Source organism: Capsicum annuum, chromosome 4 (genome assembly GCF_002878395.1).
Source record: "Capsicum annuum cultivar UCD-10X-F1 chromosome 4, UCD10Xv1.1, whole genome shotgun sequence".
NCBI classification, from domain to species: Eukaryota; Viridiplantae; Streptophyta; class Magnoliopsida; order Solanales; family Solanaceae; genus Capsicum; species Capsicum annuum.
This window is the reverse complement of record NC_061114.1, coordinates 154,331,736-154,358,651: the sequence shown is the minus strand read 5'-3', so window position 1 is coordinate 154,358,651 and position 26,916 is coordinate 154,331,736. Positions and strand designations below refer to the sequence as shown.

At 37.0% G+C, this 26,916-nt stretch overlaps 1 protein-coding gene across 19 annotated transcripts; it reads right to left on the bottom strand.

Moving 5' to 3' along the window:
- Positions 1-10,650: 10,650 nt before the first annotated feature.
- LOC107867912 (histidine--tRNA ligase, chloroplastic/mitochondrial) lies at positions 10,651-20,971 on the bottom strand. Of its 19 annotated transcripts, XR_001673441.2 has the most exons (9): positions 20,336-20,945; positions 16,753-16,831; positions 16,424-16,487; positions 14,372-14,446; positions 13,412-13,529; positions 12,540-12,681; positions 12,243-12,370; positions 11,103-11,269; positions 10,651-10,826 (listed from the first exon to the last, which is right to left on the bottom strand). XR_001673441.2 is itself a non-coding variant. In XM_016714398.2 (7 exons), the coding sequence occupies exons 1-5, from the start codon at positions 20,336-20,338 to the stop codon at positions 12,364-12,366; spliced, it is 378 nt and encodes a 125-aa protein (XP_016569884.1). In that variant the 5' UTR covers positions 20,339-20,947; the 3' UTR covers positions 10,651-10,826; positions 11,103-11,190; positions 12,243-12,363. The 19 variants fall into 19 exon arrangements, 4 of the variants coding, with proteins under 4 accessions (XP_016569884.1, XP_016569882.1, XP_016569886.1 ...); XR_007055169.1 differs by having other exon boundaries at positions 11,103-11,190; positions 14,372-16,487; positions 20,303-20,971; XR_007055166.1 differs by having other exon boundaries at positions 14,372-16,487; positions 20,336-20,969.
- Positions 20,972-26,916: the final 5,945 nt, after the last annotated feature.

Sequence of the window (26,916 nt, the reverse complement as noted above, 5' to 3'; positions counted from 1 at the left end):
GGGTATGGTTGCTTTTAAGGCAAATAAGGTTTCGGTTGCCTCTTCATTAGCCCTAGCACCAAAGGGCGCACTATCTGGTCCAGTATGAGTCAGAACCGACTCTATGCTCTCACTAACCATCAAGAGTCTGGGACATTACCTGATGTCATTACTGGTATATTGAAACTCTCTTCCCATGATATGTACTATTCACTTGATCCGAGGTTTACTCTTTCTTATATTACCTCTTTTATGGATGTGTATTTTGGTTTTGGTCCTGAGTATATTTTGTTGGCTGAATTTGTGGTGTCTAAGAGAGTCTATAGGGGTTGTGTGGTATTTGTAGGTGTTAGGGAGACTTTGGTGGATTTGGTTGAATTAGACATAGTTGATTTTGATGTCATATTGGGGATGGACTGGTTGCACTCGTGCTATGCCTCTTTAGATTGTCAAACCAATAAGGTCATTTTAAATTCCCTAATGAACTGGTTATTGAGTAGGAGGGGGGATCTCCAGTGCCTAAGGGGAGGTTCATATCGTATCTTAGATCCCAGAAATTAATTTCCAAGGGGTGTCTCAATCATTTGGTCTAGGTTATAGATTCTAACTCAGAAGGTCCCTCCTTATATTCTGTCCTTATGGAAATGAATTCCCTGAGGTCTTCCCGGATGATCTTCCTAGTGTGCCTTCTGATAGAGAGATTGATTTTGGGATTGATCTTGTTTTAAAAACTCATCCATTTTATCTATCCTCGTCTGTCCCCATAGGGTGCCCCCGTATTTTTTGTGTGTAAGAAGAATGGTTTCCTTCGAATATGTATTGATTACCGACAATTGAATAAGGTGACGGTAAAGAATAAGTATCATCTTCCAAGGATAGATGAGTTGTTTGATTAGCTTTAGGGGGCTAATTTCTTCTCTAAGATTAATCTTTGATGTGGGAGTCATCAGTTAAGGATTAGGGAGTTGGACATCCCTAAGACAATATTTTGTACCCAATATGGGCAATTTGAGTTCCTAATTATGTCTTTTGGATTGACTAATTCCCCAACAGCATTCATAGACTTAATAGATAGAGCCTTTCATCTATTTCTAGATTTGTTAATCATTGTATTTATAGATGATATTGGGTGTACTCTAAGAGTGAAATGGGCCATGCCGATCACATTTGTATTGTGTTGCAGACCTTAAAAGGTCGGCAATTATATGCCAAATTTTCAAAATGTTAATTCTGGTTGAATGTTTTTATTTTTTGGGGTTATGTCATATCTAGTAAAGGGATCTTGGTAGATCCAAAGAAAGTTATAACGGTTAATAAGTGGTCTAGACCCACAACTCCAATTGATATCCAGAGTTTCTTGGGTTTAGCATGTTAATATAGGAGATTCATGAAAAGTTTCTATTCTATAGCTACCCCATTGACTAGGTTAACTCAGAAGAAGGTGAATATCTAATGGTCTAATGCTTGTGAGAGTAGTTTTGAGAAGCTGAAGGATAAGCTAACTTCAACTTTGATCTTGAAATGGCCTGGAGGCACTGATTTTTTATGGTCTATTATGATGCATCTCGTGTGGGGATTGGTTGTGTTTTGATGTAGCATAGAAAGGTAGTGGCTTATACCTCAAGAATGTTGAAGGTGCATTAGAAGAATTATCTGACTCATGACCTGGAGTTGTTGGAAATGGTGTTCGTGTTGAAAATCTAGCGTCACAATTTGTATAGAGTGCATATATATATATTTTCTGATCATAAGATCCTGCAATATTTGTTCACTCAAAATAAGTTGAATCTTAGGCAAAGAAGGTGGATTTAATTACTGAAAGTCTACGACATGAGTCTACACTACCATCCAGGTAAAGCTAATGTGGTTGTTGATGCTTGTAGTAGGTTATCCATGGGAAGTCTAGCTCATATGGATGAGGATAAGTGGGAGTTGGTGAAAGATGTTCACCATTTGGTTAACATTGGAGTTCACCTCTTGGACTCTGAAGATGGTGGTATGTTTGATCAAGAGGTGGCAAAATCATCTCTTGGTGCTGAGGTGAAAGAGAAATAAGTTTTAGATTTTATCTTGATACAAATCAAGAGGGATATAGGTGGGCATAAAGTGATAGACTTTGAGATTAGTGCTGATAGAACCTTACAATACCAAGAGAGGTTGTGCATTCTCGATATAGATGGATTGTGAGAGAGGATCTTGGCTGAGGCTCGTGAGTCACATTACGCCATTATCCTGGTTCGATAAAGTTGTATCATGATCTTAATTATATCTATTGGAGGAAAAATATGAAGCAAGATATGGTGAGTTTTGTGGCTAAATGCACCGTGTCCCAATAAGTGAAGGTTAATATTTACGGCTCGGAGAGTTGTATCAGGAAATTGAGTTGCCCGAGTAGAAATGGGAAGTGATTAATATGGATTTTGTTATCGATCTTCCTAGGTCTTGGAATCAATTTGATTCAATTTAGGTCATCGTGGAAAGTATGACTAAGTCTACTCGCTTCTTAGTAGTGAGGACTAAATTTTCAACAGAAATATTATGCAAAATTGTTCATGAGTCGTGTTACGCAATTATCCTGCTTCCATCATGTCAAATCATGGTGCTCAGTTCTCATCACATTTTTGGTATTTGATTTAGAAAGGTTTGGGGACCAAGGTGAGCCTCAGTACTACTTTTCACCCACAGTCAAATGGGCAAGGGGAAAGAACTATTAAGACATTGGAAGAAATGCTTCAAGCTTGCTTGATTGACTATGGTGGTAGTTGGGTTGATCATTTGCGTCTTATAGAGTTTGCATATAGTAATAGCTACCACTTTAATATTTGGATGGCTTCATTTGAGGCTTTGTATGGTAGGAGATTAGATCTCCTATTGGGTGGTTCAAAGTCTGTGAGGTAGAGATTTTTGGCCCAAATTTTGTTCACCAAGCGATAAAGAAGGTGAAGGAAATTTGAGATAGGCTTAAAGCTGCCAAAATTCCTATGAGGATGTGAGGCATAGGGAGTTAGAGTTTGAGATTGCCGATTGGGTATTCTTAAAGGTGTCTCCCATGACGGTGGTGATGTGGTTTGGGAAGAAGAGGAAGCTTAGTCCCTGGTATGTTTGTCGGCACTTGGTCTTGAAGAGGGTTGGGAGTATTGCATATAAATTGGAGATGCCCTTTAGTTTGAGCTTTGTTCACCCAGTGTTTCGTATGTCGATGTTGAGAAAGTGTGTGGATGATTCACTGCTAATTGTGCCTCTAAAGATTGGCAAGTTCATCAGTTACGGACTAAGGATATAACTTCGAAAAAGGTTTGATGAAGGAACCAACAGGTTGAAGAAGCTACTTGGGAAGCTGAAGAGGACATAAAGTCCAAGTATCTATTCCTTTTTCCTGATCCATAAAATCATGCTTAAGGTATGAGTATTCCCTTACATCATTGTTTTCTGTCTTTGTTAAAAGAAATTATAATTTTGTTGGCATCTTTGTTTTCTTTCTAAAAGGTAAGATTAGCTATGTTTGGGGTCTATCGTGCTGATAACTACCTTGATCCTTCATTCGAGGACAATTGATACAAGTTGGGGAGAATTAAAACACCCTAAATTTTGGCCCTTAAAAATTTCTTGAGACTTGAGCTCACTACCTTACTTATGACTTGACCCCATGAGTCATATGGCGTTATGATGGGTCAGATGACCCTAGTCATAAGGTGACAAAGTGTATAGTGTTGAGTTTCTGTTCTGGGTACTACTTGAGGGCCCGAGTCGTAGAGACTCGTGAAAAGTGGTTAGGTGGAGTCTTACCAAAATGATGTAAGTTTATGGCATGATTCTCCTCTAAGTATGAGTAGATCACTAAGATCCCTAGGGATATCTTATGTGTCGTGGGGTGAAATCATAGTAAGTTTAGTGTTTAACCCATTTGAGTTGCGTGTTTACTATGACAGGACCTTACGAGTCATAAGATCTCATTACGGGTTGATTGGTTGAGTTGTAAGGATAGAATTTTGTGTTCTTGGTGAGATTGTCCTTGTTACAACTATGGTGATGAGTCTTAAGGACTGGTTATAAGTCAATGGTTGACTCGTAGTCAAAGGTGACATTTTTCCATCTATTAAGTTAAGGGTATTGTGGATATTTTTCTTTTTGTCCAACTTGAAACCCACGTCTTATAACCTGTTTAGGTTATCCTTAGCCTACATAAATGCATTAAATAGACTCTCAAACAATGTCAAATCCTCAAGGTCAAGGACACTTAGGGTTTTTAAGAGATTAACCAACTGAGGCTTCAAGGGTGATTTCTCTCTGTATTTCTTAGTGTTTAAGGCATGCTACTCTTCCCTCACTGTCAATTTTTTAAAGCATGTGATTTAAAGTGTTATTCATGAACTATTGATGGTGGGTTTTAAACTATGGGTTGAGTGTTTTTAATATAAATTGTTTAAATACTTCTTCCATGATATTTATGAAACTATTGTGTTTAAATTTATGGTTAGTAAGTGCATTGGGTGCATGGGAATGGTGGATGGAAATAGGGGTACAATGGAATTTACTAATTGATTATTTTGGTATTGAAATTGGTAAAAAAATCAACCCACTTTCATAATTGATTTGATTTTATACATTATCACTTGGCTTGTCTTGTTTCTTCAAACTAATGCATGGTATAAATGGTTAGTGGTTAAGGATGGTTTTAAAGACCTTATAGGGTAGAATGGAAACCCCTAAGTGAATGATATATGAAAACCTTATGGGTTGCACGGTAATCCCCTGAGTAATTTTAATAATGGAGTCTGCGGGGTACTCAAAAATCCCCTAAGTGTTGGCTAATGACATTGTTTCCAAACTACAATCGGTATGACGATACCACTTAATAACGCCTTAATAATAGACTCCTAGAATTAGTGGTTTGGTTACATGTTAAATGTGTTTATTGGGAAATAATGGGAGTTGTGATAGCTAGCCATGATTGTGTGAGTCCGAAGGACGGACACTAGAAACTCATGTTTGTTGACATGAGGTTTGGTCTTGATAACCACATACTTGTGGGGTAGAAGTGAATCCCCCAAGTCTATACATGTATATATGTAACATGGAGGGTGAAGGTTATAAAGGAATCCACGACCATTTATGATATCTTTGGTTCGTGCAGATAGCATGCACTAGGGACCGTTCAAGGAGTAATACTTGACTTATATAGCCCATAGGTGGACATATGATGGTAAAGCTTCACAACCCAGGTTAAGGTTTTAAAATACATGCAAAACCTTGGTCCCTATACCGATATAGTATATATGTATTTGCATATGGTTATGTACATTGGGTTGATTGGTTTTGGATTAATAGCATTACTTTATTATTATCACTGAGTTACATGCTAGTGTTCACCCTTCTAACCATCTTCGAATGCTTTATCCCCATGTAATGTAGGAACTGGGCATTCTTCTACTCCTCCTACTTAGTGACTTGGTAATTCGGGGATAGCTTTTGACTAAGGCTAAAGTGGTGAGCTTCCATACTTTGGAAGACACCATTTTAGGCTATGGATTTCTTTATGTCCTTACTATTCCTTTGGTTTTGTTTTTGGCTATTATCAGTAGCATGTCCCAACTAGATATTCTTTGGTTTTTATTAGAGGCTTTGTCAAACTACTTTGGGGATGAGCGGTGTCAATATCGGTGTTAGTATTGACATTGGTATTGGTATTGGATGGATGATTGGTTGTGAATGGTTGGTCTTGACTATACACTTATTATGATATCTTTAAAATTGATATTCTCTTATCATTTTATATGTTCTGAATTCATCCGACGCGAGATGTACGATGGGTGGCGATTTAGGTATTGGGGGTCGTATCCGATCCTAGATGAACTTGAGATATCTGATAGGACTAGGAACCGGTTTGAGTCATGTCGATTAAGTTTATAGTCCATGGTAATGTTTTACTCTCATACTAAGCCTTGTTCCTTATCCCATCATCTTATCGATATATATGTATGCATACATGTATATGAACATACACATTAAGTTCGGACTGGATTTTGAATTGGAATTATTTTATCCTTATCCTAAGTTACATGCTTGCGCTCAACCTGTTAACTATCTCTGGACATTGTATCCCTATGCAATGCATGAATTGGAGACACTTCTACTTTTTCTATGCAATAATAGGATTTCAAGGTTATCAACAGTCAGCTTTGAAGTGGTGAGATTCCATTCTTCGAAAGGGATATCTTTTTAAAGTCCTATTTCATTTATTTCTTAGACTACTTCTATTGGACTCTTTTGGCTATTGTCGGGGGCATATCCCGACTTAGAATGGTTTTGGTCTATGTAGAGGCTTTGTGGATTACTGTGGATTAGGATGTCGTCAAAATTCTGAAGTTTCTTTTCTGAGTTGCCTATCTTATTATATGTTTGAAACTCAGCTTATCTAGTTATATATTTGGAACTCATCCACCGCTAGCTATATTATGTTTTGGCTAGGTAAAGGGGTGGTCTTTTCACCTCAACTGAATTGAGATATCCGTCACAGTCGAGCCTTGTTTTGGGTCATGACAGGTTATTCCTTTATATAATAACACGGGGGAAATTAAAAGTTGCAACAATTATAGGAGTATTAAGTTGCTGAGTCATACTATGAAGGGTTGGGAAAGGGTGGTAGAGTTAAGGCTGAGGAGGATCATCACTATTTTTTAGAATCAATTTGGTTTTTTCCAGGTCGTTCGACTACTGATGCCATTCACCTCGTGACAAGATTAGTGGAGCAGATTAGGGAGAGGAATAAGGACTTCCACATAGTGTTCATTGACCTTGAGAAGGCATATGACAAAGTACCCAGGGAGATTTTGTGAAGGTGTTTGGAGGCTAGAGGGGTTCCCGTGGCATACACTAGGTTGATTGAGAACATGTATGATGGTGCAAGGTCTCATATGAGGACAGCAGGTGGAGAATCATAGAACTTTCCTATTTTGATAGGGTTGCACTAGGGATCGACTCTTAGCCTATTTTTATTTTCCTTGTTGATAGATGTTTTGATACGACATATTCAAGGGGAGGTGCCTTGGTGTATATTATTTACTGATGATGTGGTACTAGTTGACAAGACTCAGAGATAATTTAATAATAAGTTGGAGATTTGGGGATAGACCCTTGAGTATAAAGGATTTTGGTTAAGCAGGACAAAGACAGAGTAATTGGAATATAAATTTAGTGGTTTGTCGCAGGACGCTGACATGGTAGTGGAGCTGGATTCTCAGGCCATTTAGAAGAGAGAAAGTTTCAAGTATATGGGTTCTATGATTTAAGGGATCAGTGAGATTAATGAGGATGCCATGCACCGTATTGGTGCAGGGTGGTTGAAATGGAGGCTTGATTTGGGAGTATTCTGTAATAAGGAAATGCCTCCGAAGCTTAAATGTAAGTTTCACCGAGTGGCAGTCTGACCGACTATGTTGTATGGAGTGGAGTGTTGGTCAGTTAAGAACTCTGTCATCCAAAAGTATAAGGTGGCAGAGATAAGAATGTTGCGATAGAGGCGTGGCCTTACTAGGAGAGATAGGGTTAGAAATGAGATTATTCAAAAGAAAGTGATAGTGGCTTTGATGGAGGATAAGATGTGAAATGTGAGGTTACGTTGGTTTGTGCACATGATAAGGAGGGTCTTGAATGCTCCAGTATGGAGGTATAAGAGGCTGGCTATGGATGGTTTTAGATGGGGTAGAGGTAGGACGAGGAAATATTGGTGAGAGGTGATTAGGCATAATATAGAGCAATTACAGCTTATGAAGGACATGACCCTTAATAGAGAGGTGTCGAGAATGTGAATTAGGGTGGAGGGTTAGGGGTAAGAGTGCAATTTTAATAGTAGAGAAGAGTACTTTGTTTGCATCTGGAGCTACTTGTTCGTGGCATTTGAGGGTTAGGGGGTATGAGTGCGACTATAACAGTAGGAAAGAGTACTTTATTTGTGTCTGGAGTTTCCTGTCCGTGGCGTTTTAGTGATGTCTGTGATTTTGGCTAAATAGTTTATAGTATTATCTTGGGGTTATATTGTTTCCAATATTTGCTAACAGTGTTAGTTTATTTTGCATACTGTATTAGTTTATGTGCTTTTATGTTTTTGTGTTTGTTATACTATTATATGTTATGAGCCTTGGGGTATATCGAAAATAGCCTCTCTACTTTACCTGAACTAGTGGTATGGTTTACATACATTTACCCTCCCAGACTCACTACGTGAGAATACACTGGGTATGTTGTTATTGTTTAGGTGATTATTCGTCTAAAATTTCTAGCTCAGATTTCCTAATAAATATCCCAACTGGAGGGGGAATTAGGGGCAAGACAGTTATTGGTAAATCTCCCTCTCAAATATTTCTCTCTATCTATTTCTCTTCTTCCTATCTACTACCTCAATCCTTTAAGGGTGAAATTCTAAGTTTGATTAACTGTGAACAAATAAGTTTTAATAAAATTCTCAATTTTCCCCTTAGTTTCCCAATTGATTACAAGGGACATTACAAATTGGTATCAGAGTCAACTCTTGGCTTTAACTATGACAAGTACAGAAAAGAGATTGAAAGCTATGATGGAAATCATAAAGACTGGAATCTCAATTTTCATCTCATGTGGTAGCTCAGTTCAAATGACTAAGGCTATGGATGCGAAGATTAATGAACTGGGACAAAAACTGGATTTTTTAATGGAGTATTTAAGCACAACTTGGGATGGAAGTTTGGGGGCATCACCTCACGTACATGCTGGGGGATCTGGTGCAAGTAATCACGATGGAAGCCTTTAATATGGAAACCTTCATGGAGTTCCTGCAGGGAGGCAACATCAGGTTACTGTATTTCATCATAAAACTGATTTTCCATATTTTGAGAAAGGTGACCCTCAATCATGGCTAAGAAAGTGTGAAAGATATTTTCAGTATAATCACATCGCTCACCTTGAGGAGAAATTAGAAATTGTTATTCTCCACCTTAGCAGTAGAATTGAAGCTTGAATTTTCTCTTACCAGTTAAGTAGGAGTATTGTGGCTTGGGCTGAATTCATCGGGGAAATCTTTTGGAGGTTTTTGGGATCGACAACAATGTGTTGAATTTGTTGGGTGAATTTTATAACTAAAATAGAAGAGTAGCGTTAATGAATATCTGGAAAAGTTTGAAGACTTGAAGGCTTAGGTTTTGATTAAAAATCCCAATATACCTGAAGATTTTTTCTTTTGATGTTTCATTGAAAGACTGAAGAAAGGGATTAAGCATACAACAAATATGTTTGGGCCTTATACTTTGAGTAAAGCTATGGATAAAGCTAGACAACAAAAGAAGGTTATAGATACTATCCAGAGGAAGTGCAGGTTCCAATAGGGCAAAGCTGCTACTCATCATGTTAACCTTCAGAATACTAAGCCTAGTAATAGTGGGTTAAAAGAAGGCTCAGGGATTTCAAGGGTCACAGTTACTGCTAACTCCAAGCTTATGAAGTATAAAAGGTTGCAAGGTTTCTGCTACAAGGGAGGTGATAAGTACCACTATGGGCATCAGTTTAAGCCCAAGAAGTTAAATGCACTTAATGCCTCTATAGATCAAGAGGTGTATCATGAGGAAAATATGGAAGAAGTAGTGGAAATGGAGGACACTTTCAGTGAAGAAGTAATGGTGGATAAGGATGTTATCTTACATGCTCAGTCCGGAGTAGAAGTTCCAAACACTAAGACTAAAGGGGGAAGTAGAAAAGGACCTCATTGTATTATTAGACTCCAGAATCACTCATAATTTTCTAGATTTAGTTGCTGCCAAGAAAAGAGGGTCCACTATCAAAGAAGTTAATCCTATGAGAGTCACAGTATGAGTGGCAATGTACTCATAAACTATCACTATTGCCCCAAGTTTAGATAGAAAATTAATGGAATTGAGTTTATTGACTCCTTCAGGCTAGTCAACTTGGGAGCATGTGACATGATATTAGGTGGTGACTAGATGAAGCATCATAATCTAGTTGTTTTGGATTTCATAGCATATGAAGCTCAAGTTTCACACCAAGGGAAGAGGGTAAAGCTTAATGAGGTACCACTACTAGAAATTACCCTTATGGTAACGCATGCCAAATCATTGCGTTAGATACTAAAACCGTTGCGATAGAGCTATCACAACGATTTGGCATGCGTTGCATGGGTGAATATTGCAATTGATCTATCTTAACAACTTTTGTGATGGTTACAACAACCGTTGCAACAGGTCTATCTATTGCAACAAATATTTTTAACTCTTATTGGGACGCTTTGTATTATCTATAGCAACGGTTAAGAACCATTGCAATAGACTATATTGCAATGACAGGAAAGCATTGCAATAACCCTATTACAATAATTTTTGAATATCTACTGTAACGATTTTTAACTATCTATTGCAGCACTTTTTAACACCGATTGCAGCGATTTTCAAATCTTTTACAACATTGTGTACTACCTATTACAACTATATTAATTAGCTATTGCAATGATCTTTACTACCTATTGCAACTACTTCCAACACCAATTGACAGTTTAGATGAATATATATACACACACACAATTACATATCTATATATATATACACACACATTACAACAAAATCTTTCATTAATAATAATCGAAATTAAAAGTTTATGCAACAAACTAATAATCTAAATGCAAAAGCAAAATGTATAAAGTCAAATGATCATTAATTTTTCCATATAGTATCAAGTTTGAGTGGTGATAAGTTTCACTAAATCCAATATCAAAAAGATCAATATTAAAGAAAAAATACAAAAATCTTCTCAAGTAAGGTCAGTTTCTTTATCACTTCTTTCTTCATCTCCTTCTTCATTTTGGACACCTACAAAAAGAAAAAAAAATACGCTCAATTAGCACTATTTAACAATATATTTAAAAATCAAAAATTGCAAAATAATGGATAAAATTGTAAAATTGACATTGATTTACAACATATATTTCATTGTTCTGTAAATGTAAAGTACTATGAACTTTAGATCTGTAAGTTTCATGAACCAAGGAAACAAGCACAATACTATCGAAATTGAAGGGAACAAGCAAAAAGAACATATTTTCAATTTTTTTGCAAATTAACCGATTGCGGGAGAAACAAACTTACTTCATTTCGTGTGTTTCCCTGTACTAATCGTGGTTATTAGTGGTGCATTTGGATGTGCAAAGGCAACAATATTTGACACTGCAACCAGCTTTGGATGTTAAACAGGAAATGAAATGCATTAGAATAAGCTTGACATAGGTCTTGGATAGGCAACTCTAGCCTTTAATCTGAATACAAGAAACAAATGTGAGAGAATTTGAGCCATCATCTACAAGAGTTTATTCGTGCACATTCATATTACAAGGGAACATCAATGTAGGAAGTATCTTCATAGAGAGGGATTAAAAGGCAGACAAACCAGCAAAAATACAACCAACCAGAAAGAACAAAATCGAGGGTTTTCAGCGAATTTAAAACAAGTCAAATATCTTCTTGAAAAAAGACACTTTTTTTGAAAGACTTTTAAGAAAGAGATTTGAGCGACCGGATTTTAGAATCTGGTCTTTGACTTTTGCTTCATGTAAATATGCAAACTCTATAAAAATAAACTGGGCAAGGGTAAATGTAACTTAAATTTTGTAATCCACCAGAAAACAAAGCGAAGGAGAAATTTGATCTCTGGTTGATCAATTGAAGTTTTAACGATCCTTTACCTTTCCTTTTGTAGTTAGGACTGGAGCGATTTGCATATTAATAGTGTAAAGAAAAGTGAGACACGAGTCAATCTTCAGAATAAAGAGCTTCTAAAAGGTTTCACTATAAATCTATAAATGGAACGAACCTTCATCTGAGCTGTACACAAAACTGGTGGAGTCACCATGTTATTTTTAGGGTCACAAGTGTGTGCACATCAAGATCTATTTCATTCCCTATGCCTACAAGTGTTGTTATAATAGATCAAGGATATAGTCATGGAGAAAACCAAGTTCATAATGTTCAAATATCAATCAATTTGACTAGAACCAAAAACTTTAATTAGATGGGGCACTGAGAATAGTAGTGTTTGGAAGCAAAACAGGCAAAAGAAGTCCATCTTTACAGTGTCCATTAAATTAAATGTGACTGACACCTAAGTTCAAAGTAGAAGCAGTTCATACTCCACATTCCATTTATTAAAACATCAATTGAAAAAATCCATCAAACTTAACCTCTAGCATCTAGCAAAAGAAAAACGAACGTGAAACAGGAAGTTCTACTCACCTCTACTATTACAGCATCACCAAATCCAAATCCACAAGCTGGAAGATCATCGCCTCCAAAGGTAGACAATAGCCGTTCATATCGTCCACCACCACAGATGGCGCGGAGTTTTCCTTCACGATCAAATCCTTGCAGAAAATTGTAATTACTCAATAAAGTGGAAGTGATACCCCATTTACGAGTAAATAATTTATCAGTAAGACGAATCCAATGAGAAGCTAACCAATTCCAAGTCTTCTTGAAATCTAATTTCATGCACAAAGTTCAGAATATTAAAAAAAATATCTTGAGTCCAACCTCAAAGACAATCCCAGTGTAATAGGCCAAACCACAAACAATTGATGCATCAAACTGAAGCCACTCTGAATAGCCATACTTCTCAGCAAGTGAAATAGTTGCTTCAAATCAGGTAGTGCTTCTCCCAAGGCACAATGTTTCTCTGCACCAAAAGAAGGGTATCAAAAACCAAGATCAGAAACCTCAGAGCTATAAAATTTGTTAATACATCATAGAGGATTTCAACTGCTTCATTTCTAACATAGGTAGAAATATAAATGTCATTTAGAAAATTCACACAAGTTCAAGAAGAGGACATATGTTTAGAAGTTCTATCACTTCATATTCTCATAAACAATCTCCAGCCAGACTAGACAAAGCTCTGCTGCAATTAGTACAACATCCATGGATCCAATTCCCAGGCGTTTAATCGGTTCAAAACAAGAAACTTACATGAATGAAACCTTTTTTACATGATATAAAACTTCTGAACTGAACAGATTATGTTACATAAAAAGGGTATTTTGGACCATGCATCACTTTCAACTCCCATTATCTTTTGAGATATTTTAATAATATAATACTATACATTTCAAGTCTCGAGAATTTAATTTTCATAGGCAATGTCAACATAAGATGCTACTAGATTTTTACCAATCCAGAAATTTTATCCACCCCCCCAACAGCTAATTTAATATCTTCTACTTTACAAATTCAGGGAACATACAAGGTCAAAGCAACTTGTTCACAATCATCTACAATAACTAGTAGACCTGTATGGATAAAGGGGATAATAAAATAACAAGTGAAGAAACAAATTTCAGGAGATACCTATAATAAGAGACTTATTGAGCACAAATAGAAGAAAACCTTAATCAAGTAAATTGGCCAACCTTCTAACTTCGCCAAAGACTTCAGTGATAGGATTTGCATTATTTCTTCAATACCTACCTCTGACATATCAACAGACTGCAGATCTTTCCTGATATCATCCATTGGAATCTTACCAATCTATACCAGCAAGATGGTAACAGAAGTTGATTAGAATGAGAAGGCTGGAAAGTAAAGTAGGAGATACGTAAATATAATATGTTATAAACAACTGGTTGCTCCTTAATTGACTCTCACCATGGTCACCAAAACGTAAGAAATAAAAAGATTGAGATACAAGGATTAACACAATAAAAGCAAAATATCTATACAGAGGACACCAACCAGTTGGGAGTAAACTTATGCTTCCAAATAACCAACACCAATTAGTTGGGATCAAAGCTTAATTATTATCACACTTGCAATAAAATTGGTATATACCAAGGGATTTATTTAGTTTTTGTTCAAAACTTCTATGAATGATAGATATAAGTGTGAAACTGTGAAGCCGTTAATGTACCTTTAAAAGAAGTATTTACTATTGGAACCAGTGGGTCTGAATAAAGTGAAATAGAGGATTAATACAATCATCCGCAACTAACCTAGGATTAAGTCAATTAATTGATTATTGTTATATATGTATGATGTATCATATCAAAAATAAAACAGAAGTAGACAAGCAGAGTAGAATTTCAAGCAGAATCTTGACATCAAGTTAAACATATTCCACTACCATAAGATAGAATTTGTAGGTGTATCTACCTGTAAGAAAGTAGTTTTTTAATAAGAAAGTAGCCTTTTTCAAGAGTAAGAGTAAGGCATAATATTATTGGAAATCCATAAGTTGCTCCCAATTAATGGCAAAGAAACAGTTTTCCAATTGAAAATGAATAGATGCAATAATAATTCACAGTAACCAGTATGTTCTATTTTGGAATACTACAGACCAAACAAGAGTAATTAAGTTACATTATCAAACTGACCTTGTCTATAATGATGCAAACTCTGCCAAACATATTTTCTGGGATGGAATAGCACCTCAATACTTCTTGTAAGACCTATACATGATGTTTTTAACACAGAGAACAACAACAACAACAACAAACCCAGTGTATTCCCACCTGGTGGGGTCTTGGGGGGTAGGATGTACGCAGTCCATACCTCTACCTCTGAAGAAGTAGAAAGGCTGTTTCCGATAGACCCCCGGCTCAAGACACGCGGTACCACACAAACACATAGTAAAGCACAGCACAAGGTTACAAGATTACATAACATAAATACGGCACCCATAAGTAATCTAAAACAAAGGAAAACACACAGATCCATAATAAAACATGGGACACAGGCTCCTAACATGCATAAACCCCCACCAAGTAGTTCCCTACACTAGCGACTCAGGCTGGCCCTAGTCCTCTGCCCTGATTCGCGTCCTCCAGACCTTCCTATCTAGGGTCATGTCCTCGGTGAGCTGTAACTGCTCCATGTCTCGCCTAATCACCTCACCCCAGTACTTCTTCGGCCTACCCCTACCCCGCTTAAACCCATCCAACGCTAGCCTCTCACACCTACGGACCGGGGCATCCATGCCTCTCCTCTTCACGTGTCCGAACCATCTCAATCGGGCTTCCCGCATCTTGCACTCCACTGGTGTCACACCAACCTTCTCCCGGATGTTCTCATTCCGAACTCTATCCCCTCTAGTCAGCCCACACATCCAGCCCAACATCCGCATTTCTGCCACCCTCATCTTTTGGATGTGGGAGTTCTTCACTGGCCAACACTCCGCTCCATACAACATGGCCGGACGGACTACCGCCCTGTAGAATTTGCCTTTAAGCTTAGGCGGCACCTTCTTATCACACAGCACCCCCGACGCGAGCTTCCACTTCATCCATCCCGCCCCAATACGGTGCGAGACATCCTCATCAATCTCACCGTTACTCTGGATCACGGACCCGAGATACTTGAAACTCTCCCTCTTACCTACCTCCTGTTATTCCAGCTTCACTACTACCTCGTTCTCCCTCCTCATGTCATTAAACTTGCATTCCACATACTCTGTCTTGCTTCTGCTCACCCTGAACCCTTTATACTCAAGGGTTTGCCTCCACACCTCTAATTTGTCGCTCACACCCTCTCGGGTCTCAGCTATCAGAACTACATCGTCTGCAAAAAGCATACACCACGGCACCTCCCCTTGAATACGCCGCGTCAACACATCCATTACCACTGCAAACAAAAAGGGACTAAAGAGTAGATCCCTGATGCAACCCTGTCCGGACCGTGAAATGTTCTGAGTCTCCTCCCGCCGTCCTCACCTTAGTTTTCGCTCCATCATACATATCCTTGATTGCTCTGATATATGCCAGCGGTACTCCCCTCACCTCCAAGCAGTTTTTAACACAGAGAAACAGATCAAAATCATATTAAATTGTTTAAGCTGAAATAGTACCATAAATGACATGATAAAGAGTATTTTGCTATAGATGTAGACCACTACCATAAAGGAAGAAATATGGTAGGTACACGAAAACCACAGAGCCATAGCGCATCCATTTTCTTAATCGTTAGCATTGTTTGAAAGAAGGGGCGAAGCTTGAAGAAGTGAAGCAATCCTATAGAGTAGCCCAAGTGCAACCAGAATAGAAGGAAATAAAAGCAGAAAAAGATGTTTCGTTGTCCATACTCTTGTCTTCAAGAATCAATCAACCGAAAAATGCAAAATTAAGTTAGGGGCACATTGAATCAATTAGCCCAAAAAAGCAATCTACAAATCAAGTTAAAGGTGCATCAATAATGATATAGCTATAGTAATCCTCTTTGATAAATCTATTAAAATGAACCCTTAACTCGTGGAACGCTTTATGTGTGTGCCATAGCTTAGGAGTCCTGCTATTGCCATTGTTTAGGATCAATACAAACATTTTCCCCAACCCCTTGATTAAATACTATTGGATACACCGGTCTTCATAATCAACAAGTTGACTTAGCCTCAAGTTAATAAATACTATTGGTAATATGAAGAAAGTAGATACCTACGATCGATCTTTTCATGACCAAGACGGCAGCAGAATTACTTCCTTCTACGGCCGCAAAGCACTACATTTGGGAAAATGAAATGAAATTTTTGTTTTTATACTTTACATCCAATAAGTAAATACTAATTATTAGTGCTTTCAACAAGTGGGAGAGTTGGCAGGCATAGAAGTTGGAGCTACAGTAATGCTCAATATTCTAGTGTTCAGGTAAGTAAATATTGCAACACCTAATTATACATGTTACGAAACTGTATCTCTACTAAATCTATTCCTCCGTGAACTATTATAGTGTTAGTACTAGTCCATAGATTACCTACCAAACGTACCTTCAGGCATTACCATATATCAGCCACTTGCATTAGGGAAGAAACTTTCTTCACTTATTCTACAATTGCAAAGAACCAACTATAAAGAAAAAAAGAGAACCAAATTAATACCAACCATCGAATTATGATATTTTCATGCCTAATACTATTACAATAGGAATTCTCAGCAAGGTTTCTAACTTAGTCTTTGCCACAAGCACAAAAATACTGTTAGAAACTAGAAATTAGGGCACTGAAATCCTATGGCACCTTGCAAGTGTTTTCAAAAATCAAAGAATATGCAAGAAGCATGAATACCTATTTCAATAGACAGCTAGGGTTCAATCGAAAGTGGTCAGAGCACTCATAGTCGGAGCAGTAGTCGATCGGAGCACTTGTGGTTAGTGTGATAGTTAGAGCACCAATTTGAGATATAGTCGACATAGGTGCAAAGTTTTTGTTAATTTTGAGATGCACTGGAGTACTAATTTGAGGATGCAGATCACTGATTTGAAGATCGGAGACCAAAAGTGTCCGATCTGAGAAGGAAACTTTTCTTGGTTAACCCAAATGTTTAATTTGTTAAACCACACTTTTGTAAGACCCCAAAGTCATCAGTATTATTTTTTAAACTATCTTTAATTTTTATTATATATTTTATTAAATTTTTGAGCACTTTGTGAAAAATTGGGGAGGGAAAAATTCAAGTCGATGCAATAGCTTTTTTTTTCCCGATTAAGTATTTCCATAGGTGGCTTTATGGCAATGCTTCATGTAACTTGCTATAAGACAACCTATTGCAAAGGTTATATATCAATAGCAACGGTTGTAACATCAACTAAAATAATTTTTTTTTGCAACAGTTCAATAGACCCTCTATAGCAATGCTTTTGGAACCATTGCCAAAAGTTCATTGCAATAGGGGTAATTTCTAGTATTAGGTCTATCATGAGGCAAACCTACAAAGTATGACTACCAATAGTGTGAAGAAACTATTAATGAAAGGCAAATCAATATGGAGTCATCTATTCACTATTTCAACTATGGGGGAAGTGGCCCCAGCGAATTTACCTATCAGTATCATCTCAGCACTGGAGGAATTTGCAGATGTTTCTGAGGAGCCTACCACCTTACCACCAAAGAGGTTTCATGACCATTTCATTCCATTATTACCTAAATTAGAACCTGTAAGTATTATACCTTATGGGTATAATTACTTCCACAAAAATGAAATTGAAAAACAAGTGGAAGAGATACTTACTAATGGAATTATTCAACCTAGTCATTCCCCTTTCTTATCCCCGGTGTTGCCAGTCAAAAAAATTATGGCTCTTGGAGGTTTTATGTGGACTATATGGAGTTGAATAAATTAATTGTTACGAATAAGTTTCCTACTACATTAGTTGATGACTTACCGGATAAACTACATGTAGCAGTGCTCTTTTTTAAGATTGATTTGAGAGCAGGATATTACCAAATCCAGATGCATGAACCAGATAACTATAAGACTGCATTTAGATCATATAGGGGACATTATGAATTCAAGGTCATACCCTTTGGACTGACCAATTCCCCTGCCACTTTTTAGTCTCATGAACCATGTGTTTAAGGACTATTTGAGGGAGATTTTCTTTGTGTTCTTTGATGACATCCTAGTCCATAGTGCTATTGTACAAGAGCATGGTGTACAAAGGTTCTATAGGTGCTAAGAAAGAAGAAGCTGTATTCCAAGAGGTACAAGTGTGCTTTTGGTCAAGACAAGGTGGAGTATTTAGAACACAGTATTACTGGGGAAGGTATAAAGACTGACCCTGCCAAGGTTGAAGCCATGGTTACATGGCCCTTGCCTAGAACACTCAAGGCTTTAAGGTTTGTTTTGGGTCTTACAGGCTATTATCGAAGGTTTATGAGAAATTATGGGTGGTTTAACAAACCCTTGACTGGATTGCTTAAAAAGAACTCATTCTGCTAGAGTAAAGAGGCTGATTTGGCTTTCCAAGAGGTTAATAAGGCCATGACCACTGCACCTATTTTAGCTCTTGCTAATTTTTCTAAACCTTTCTTAGTGGAACTTAATTCTTATGAGAAGGGTATTGGTGCTGTGTTGGTGCAGGAAGGGGGACCTCTACCCTATTTTAGTAAGGTTTTAACCCCTAGAATTGGGGTTTGTCTACATATAAGGAGGAGTACTTGGCAGTACTATGTGTAGTAGAGAGATGGAGACATTATAGCATGGTGGGATACTTTATCATTAGGACTAGCCATCACAGTCTTAAATTTCTATTAGAGCAAAACATTACCACTAGACTATAGCAAAAGGGCTTGACTATATTGCTTGGGCTGGATTATGAAGTACAATATAAGAAGAGAACTGATAACAGAGTTGCAGATTCTCTTTCTAGAAGGAACGAAGGTGGGTGCACATTTCTACTATGTCTATATTTGAACATACTTGGATGGATGAGGTAACTTTGAGTTAAGAGCATAAACTTATTGCACTACAACTAGTGATAGAATTAATCACCACCCCTACTAATATGGGTGATTATACTCTTTAACAAGTCATTATCCGGTATAAAATAAAGATCTACATAGGTAAGGGGACTTAATTGAGGATAAAAGGGTGGGAAGCATTACACCTCTCAGCCATTGGAGGTCATTCAGGATAATAGGCCACTTATAGATACATTAAGATGCTATTTTACTGGACAAACATAAAGCAAGACATCTTTAAATGGGTAAGGAAGTATGACATATGTTAGAGAGTCAAATCTGAGTATATGTATTACCCAAGGCTTTTACAGCCTCTAGTTATACTTGAAACACCTTGGAAAGAAATTTGGATGGATTTCATAGAAGGGTGCCTATAACACATCATAAGGACTCAATATTGGTTGTGGTGGATTGGTTGACTGAGTATGGTCATTTTAATGCCCTGAAGTACCCCTACACTGCTCACACATTAGATAAAATATTCTTGAAGGAGGTCTATAGGTTACATAGGTTACCCCAGTCTATAGTTACTGACAGGGATGCCATTTTTACAAGTTTATTCTGGAAATGACTATTTAAAACCCTGGGAACTAAGCTCAATATGTCCTCAGTATATCATCCTCAATTAGATGGATAGACTAAGCAAATAAACAAGTGATTAGAGACATATCTTAGGGTTATGGCGGTCGCTCAACCTAAGCAGTGGTCTAAGAGGTAAAACTTAGCCAATTCTGGTACAACAAAAATGGTACAACAAAAATAATCATGCTTCCCTCAAGGCTACACCCTTTGAGAACATTTATGGAATTCCACCACCCCACATACCATTGGGACCCTTCGTATACTCTACTAGATCTCCAATAGAGGCTTGTGTGACACATCCACAACAGCTACTACAATAATTTAAAGATAACATACGAGAAGCACAATCATAAATGAAATGCTATGTAGTCAAAATAGACCTAAGAGATCTTTATATATTGGCTTAATGGTTTATCTCAAATTACAACCGTACTGACAGTCAACGGTGAAGGTGATACAGAATCTTAAGCTAAGCGCCAAATAATATAGGCCTTACAAGGTAATTGATAGGATTGGAATGGTGGGTTACCATTTGGAGCTTTTCTTGGGATCACAGATCAGCCTTGTATTCCATATATAGTAGCTCAATCGACTTATAGGTCCAGACAACAGCTCTCAGTAGCAACCCCTAATTTATGATGAAGACGAATGTGTACTAGTGGAGCCATTATCTATCCTACGCAATCAAATAGTCAAGGTCAAAAATACTGCAACAGTGCAAGTGCTTGTTCATTGGGCTAATCTGGATGTAAACGAATCCATATGGAAGGATTGGAGTTATATCCAGAGTCGTTTCCCTTAGTTCATAGCTCAAACACAACCTTAAGGATAAGGTTGTTTTAGATGAGGTTGTTTTGACTGTGAGAGAGTTGTGATGTTCTAGGGTTTCCTAATTGAAGAAAGGAATTAAGGAATAAAAAGTAAAGTAAATAAAAAGGGTAAAGTAGAGTTGGACACAGGTGTGGAGGAGAATCAGACAAGTAGCAATCTAGTTGGCGGCTAACTTATGATTAGCAGTTGAGATTAGAGATTATCGACGACAGATATTAATCCTCTAGAAGTTCCAGTTCAACTTTCCTAATAAATATCCCAACTGGAAGGGGGATTAAGTGTTAGATAGTTATTGGTAAATTTCTCTCTCAAATATTTTTCTCTGTATCTGTTTCTCTTCTTTTTCTATACTACCTTAACTCTAATTCTCCATTATAGAATTTAGGCAGCTTGTATCTAAGGTTAGACATAAAATACTGAAAATTAAATTAAACAAGAAAATTTGGTAATTTGTATTCAAAAATTTAATATTTAGTATAGTATTTGGGAGTAAAATTTCAACATTTTGATATTTGAGATTGGATTTGCTACAGAATATTAATACCGTCTGGTATTCATAATTATCGAATGCTGAATTATTCTATAAATATATATATATATGTATATGTATGTATGTATATATATATTAGCCAATATTAATACCGTTTGGCATAATATTTATACCATTTGGTATTTGATATTTGTCGAATACTGAATTATTATTATTATTATTATTATTATTATTATTATTATTATTATATATATATGGTGATATAATACGATATGTCTAATTAACTCAATAGACAATAGTATTAGTCACCTCAAAGAATCTCTTGGACTTTGGCATTATATTCGTAAAAAGCACATAAAGGAATACTAAATAGGGTTTCTATTAAACATACTCTTTTGAAGTTAAAACACACTTTGCACATCTAAAACTTTAATATGGTATAACCAATTACTATATCAAACAAAAAGTTAATTTACAAATTACCAAATTATCGAACCAATGTTTAAAAGTATGGTATGTGGTATCTACTCTCAAATACCCTTTATCGAATTATATAACCCAAACTTTGAAAATATCAAATCGAATACCGAGCCTCCACACTTACTTGTAGCTATATCAATGGCAGAATAGCTAAGAATTAGTCAATTGGTGGTAAAATTCTGAGTCTGATTTTAACTATGAACAAATGAGTGTTAATAAAATTCCCAATTTCTTCCCTTAATTTCCCAAATGATTACAAGGGACATTACACACAAAACCCTATTTAGGAATAATAAATAAAGTTACTTAAGATATGGGTAAGTAATAAATAAAATTGCTTAAAATAATAATTAAATACTTAATTAATTGACTTCCACTCATCCACAAATGAACCCGACATGGTAATTCTCCTACATGGCTGCTGACATATTTTTCTATATAGAAAACATGGAGGTAGATAGAATCACTTTAACCACTTCAAAGGACTTGGAATAATGAGCTTCTACTAAATGAATCATTTTTATATTGCCTATATATGTATTGTACTATACTGTAATAATTCAATACCAGAAAATGGAGTTGGACAAGATTCTTTCTACAGATATTGGTATATTTAGTCTTTTACAATGATGTGCAATTTATATTTCTTCTAGGTAGTAACCCGAGTCGTGGCACTCTACATGTGTGGTTGTAACGCCTCGGGTTTTGGTCCTCAAAAATTTTTTGAGTTATGAGCTTTCTACCCTGGTAACGACTCACCTGATGAGTCATATATGTCTTGACGGGTCAAGTGACTCTAGTTGTAAGGTGTCCAGTGAATGGTTCTTGAGTTACTATCCTGAGTACGACTTGGGGGTACAAGACGTAAGGAGTCTTGACAGGTCCAATGGATCAAATCGTAACCCAATCAGAAATTAAGTGGCTAAGTTCTACTCTAAGTACAAGTGGATCACTGTGAGCTATAAAGACGTATTATGAGTAGTTAGGTACAAATCATAGGATGTCTAGTGTTTACACAATTGGGTTTTGTGTTTAATATAACTTGACCCTACGAGTCGTAGGGTCTCTTTACAAGTGGCACCAATTGAGTTATAGGGTCAATAGTGGGTAGGGGTCCTAGACACTATCTTGGTTATGACTCGTGGTGATGAGTTGTTAGGAATGCCTATGAGTCAATGGTTGACCCGTAGTCAATGGCGACACTTTTTTAGCTTTTAAGTTAAGGGCATTCTAGATATTTTCCCTCTTACCCAAATTAAATCCCACATCTTATAACTCTTTTAGGGTGTTGTTATCACTTAGAAGTAAATCTAAGTAACTTGTTAAACAGTCCAAAAGGCTATCTAAATTTTCTCAAGTAAGTCAAGCTAGGGTTTCATCAAGTTGGTCATCTAAGGGCGCTGGAGTTAAATTCTTTCTATAAAATTTTATACTTCAGGCATGTGACTCTACCCTTAAACTTAATATCTTTATTGTATGAAAGTAAAAGGTTATTTATGTGATTAAAAGTAAGGGTTTTGACATGATTAAGGGTTTTGACATGAATGGTCAATTAATTACTTTCCCTTGATTTTATTGTGCATTACTCATGTCTTAACTATGGTTTTGAACTTTGCGTGCTTAGTTATGGTGAACAAACTAAGGGATTGTGATTTCCCAAACTTATGACTTTTGAAGTGGTTATGACCCCAACCCCATATTGTTAAATTGTTTTAGTTATGAGAAATATGGGAATTTTACCTATTCTTGAACAATTGCATTATGAGATGGAATTTAAACCTTGAGGGTTGGTGTTTTCAAAAGCTATTGCATCATTGAACCAAGAGGGTTATGAATTCACTAAGTAATAAAATTATTTCAGCATGTTGATGTTACCCTGCAAGTGTAGTTGGTATGACGATACCAATAATGTATGCCTAAATGTGTAGTGTGGTTCAATGAATAGTATTGTGTTATAATTGTGTTTTTAAGAGGGTCATATCATTGAGTCATCAAAGTGAAGGTTTGAGAGATCAACACTAGAAACTTTGGTTGTCAACGTGGGGGTCTATATAACTGGGAGGTTTAAGTCACCTTATCATTCTTATTATATGATTGGGAGGTTTGAGTCCCCCATATCCTATTACCTTATTTGGTGCTCGTGCCACTTTGATATGCAGAGAGGTTCGATTTCCCCATAGTGCATATGCTTACCCTCTGGTTCGTACATCCACATGCACTAGGGCCCTACCAATTGGGAGAGAGATAGGCCTATACAACCCGTGCATGCCTTATATATTATAACGGTTGAGCTATACAGTCCACACTAAGGTTTTTAAAATACATATTAAGCCTTGTTCCCTATCCCAGCATATGATATATATACATATGTATATACATTGGATGATGTGCATGGAATTTTGAATGAATTTGAATTGTTGATCATGACATTATGTTATCTTGTATCCCTGAGTTACATGTTAGCGCTCCAACTACTAACCATATTCGAACGTTGTATCCCTATGTGATGCAGTAACTGATCATACTTCTACTTTGCCTACTCAGTAATTAAGATTTGATATCAGCTCGTGAGTTAACATTGAAGTGGTGAGCTTCCATACATCGGAATACTATATTTTATATTTTAGTCTCTTATGTTTCAGAATGTTCAGACCTGTTTTTGGTATAGTCGGGGGCATGTCCCAACACTTTATTGATATACAATTTTGGTTCACGTCTAGAAGGTTTTATTAGATTACTGTGGACTTGGATGGTGTTGGCTAGTTGTTTTGGTCGATGGTTAGTTGTTGATGATAGAAGTATTAATTGTTCTTGAATCTATCTTATAATATGTTTGAAATTCATCTAACATTGAGAATGTTATGTTTACTTGGATAGGTATAGGGGTGGTCTCCAGTTTACGTAGGATTAGAGATACCCATCACGACTACTCCCTAGTTTGGGTCATGACAAAGATGGTATCAGAGCCTAGATTTAGTATCATTGGGTGTCCAACAAAGTCGTGTCAAGTAGAGTCTCATTTATGGGTGTACAGCGCGCCAAACTTATAAGGGAGAGCTATGAGATATTTGGGAATGTTTCCTTTTCTTGTTTTTTTATTTTTTAGCTATATAGTCTAAGCTATTTTCTCTCTTTAATCCCTTTTTTTCGCCTTTAGATTATGCCTAAAAGAAGATCTGATAACTATGGAAATCTTCTATCTCGTCTGGGCATAATCTATCTCGTCCTACTCCAAGTGTTCAGATCTGGTCTAGGGTTGCTACTCTTGATTGCCTTTATGGAATCCCACTGATTCCTCCTGTCCCTCCTCAAGCACCCCCAAGTTGGCGTGTCTAGTGCTGAGTTTTGCCAGTCAATTTATTTTTTTACCCAGTTGGTGGCCTCTCAAACTGAGCGGGTTTCTTTTATTGCTCCATTCTCTAAGGCCACTAAAGTTAGACAATTCGTGAGATTAAATCCTCATGTTTTCACTGGCACTAAAGTTGAGGAAGATCCTTGATATTTCATTAATGAGATAGAAAAGATTTTCCATGCGATGCATGTAGAATTTATAGCTTATCATTTGAAGGATCTATCATACCAATGGTATGAAGAGTGGGAACAACTTAAGGGAGATAATGTTGAGTCCGCTTTGTGGGACAACTTTACTAGTGCTTTTCTTGATAGCTTCTTTCCTCAGGAGTTGAACGAGGCAAAGGCTAAGGAATTCATAAATATAAGGCAAGGCAGGATAACAGTCAAGGAGTATGCCTTGAAATTCCATAAGTTATCTCGATATACTCAAAAGTTGGTGACTGGCATGACGGACAGGATGAGGAAGTTCACTTTCAAGTTCTCTCGAGACTTGATTATGGAGAGCAAGGCTGCTTTATTATACAAGGACATGGATATTTCTCAACTTATGGTTTATATGCAGTAAGTCAAAGAAGAGAAGAAGAAGTAAGATGAAATTGGAGAGAGGTAGAATAAGAAGTTTTGCTACTCGAAATAGGTGGGGTTCAGCAGCAAAATGGTAGAGATAGAGGAAAATGGTCCAGGAAGAAGTTGGGTAACTCTGGTTCCTACTCTATGTCTAGTGCTTCCTATTTGAAGCTATCGGGTGATTATCGTATCTATAGTGGTGATGGTTTTAGGGCGTCGGGTGACCAGTCTTAGGCTAGTAGGGCTCAGTCAGCTTTATTATATCTCTCTTGTAGATTCTATGGTCAGGTGCATCATAGTGTTTGGGAAGAAGGGAGGAACAAGTGTTTTAGATGTGGTAATATTGGTCATATGAAGAGATATTGTCCTTCTAGGGTTCTTTCTGAGGCAAACAAGATTCCTATTGCCACTGTATCATCTCCTACACCAAAGGGTGCTACGGCTACTTCTGGCTCCTATACTGGTTGGAACCGTCTCTATGCCTTCACTACCCGTCAGGAGTTCAAGGCATCCTCTGATGTCGTTACTGATATATTAAAACTCTTTTCTCATGATGTGTACTATTTAATTTATCCAGGGTCCACCCTCTCTTATGTGACCCTATTTGTGGCTGTGCATTTTGGATTCTGTCCTGAGTGTATTTTGGACCTCTTTCCTATTTCTACCCTAATAGGAAACTTTGTTGTTGCTAGAATAGTCTACAGGGGTTGTGTGGTATTTGTTGGTGATAGGAAAACTCTAGTAGATCTAATAGAATTAGACATGGTTGATTTTGGTATCATATTAGGGATTGATTGGTTACATTTGTGTTATGATTTCTTAGGTTGTCGAACCCGTAAGTTTATCTTCAATTTTCCTAATGAATTGGCCATTGAATGGGAATGTAGTTCCCTAGTGCCTAAGGTAAGGTTTATATCATATATTAGAGCCCAGAAATTAGTCCCCAAGGGGAGTCTCTATCATTTGGTATGGGTTAAAGATTCTACCTCAGAGAGTCCTTTCTTATGTTCCATCCCCATGGTAATTGAATTTCCTGAAGTCTTCCCCTATGACTTCCTGGTGTTCCTCCTAATAGGGAGATTGATTTTGGGATTGATCTTGTTTAGACACTCATTCTATCTCTATCCCTCTATATAGAATGGCTCCAGCTGAGTTAAAAGACCTCAAGGAGTAGTTAAAGGATCTTCTAGACAAGGGGTTTATCCATCTTAATGTGTCACTGTGGGGTGCACCTATTTTGTTTATACATAAGATGGATGGTTCCTTTCAAATATGTATTGATTACTGGTAATTAAATAAGGTGATATTAAAGAATAAGTACCCTCTTCGAAGGATAGATAATTTATTTGACCAGCTTCAGAGTGCTAAATTCTTCTGCAAGATTGATC

Excerpts from the sequence above, each read along its gene's own strand:
- LOC107867912 (XM_016714398.2), bottom strand. The coding sequence starts at position 20,338 with ATGGTAACCCACCATTCCAATCCTATCAATTACCTT. Across the intron at positions 14,447-20,302 it reads CCAATCCTATCAATTACCTT|GTCTTACAAGAAGTATTGAG; the intron begins GTAAGGCCTATA and ends CATCATGTATAG. Across the intron at positions 13,530-14,371 it reads TTTGCATCATTATAGACAAG|ATTGGTAAGATTCCAATGGA; the intron begins GTCAGTTTGATA and ends TTGCTGGTATAG.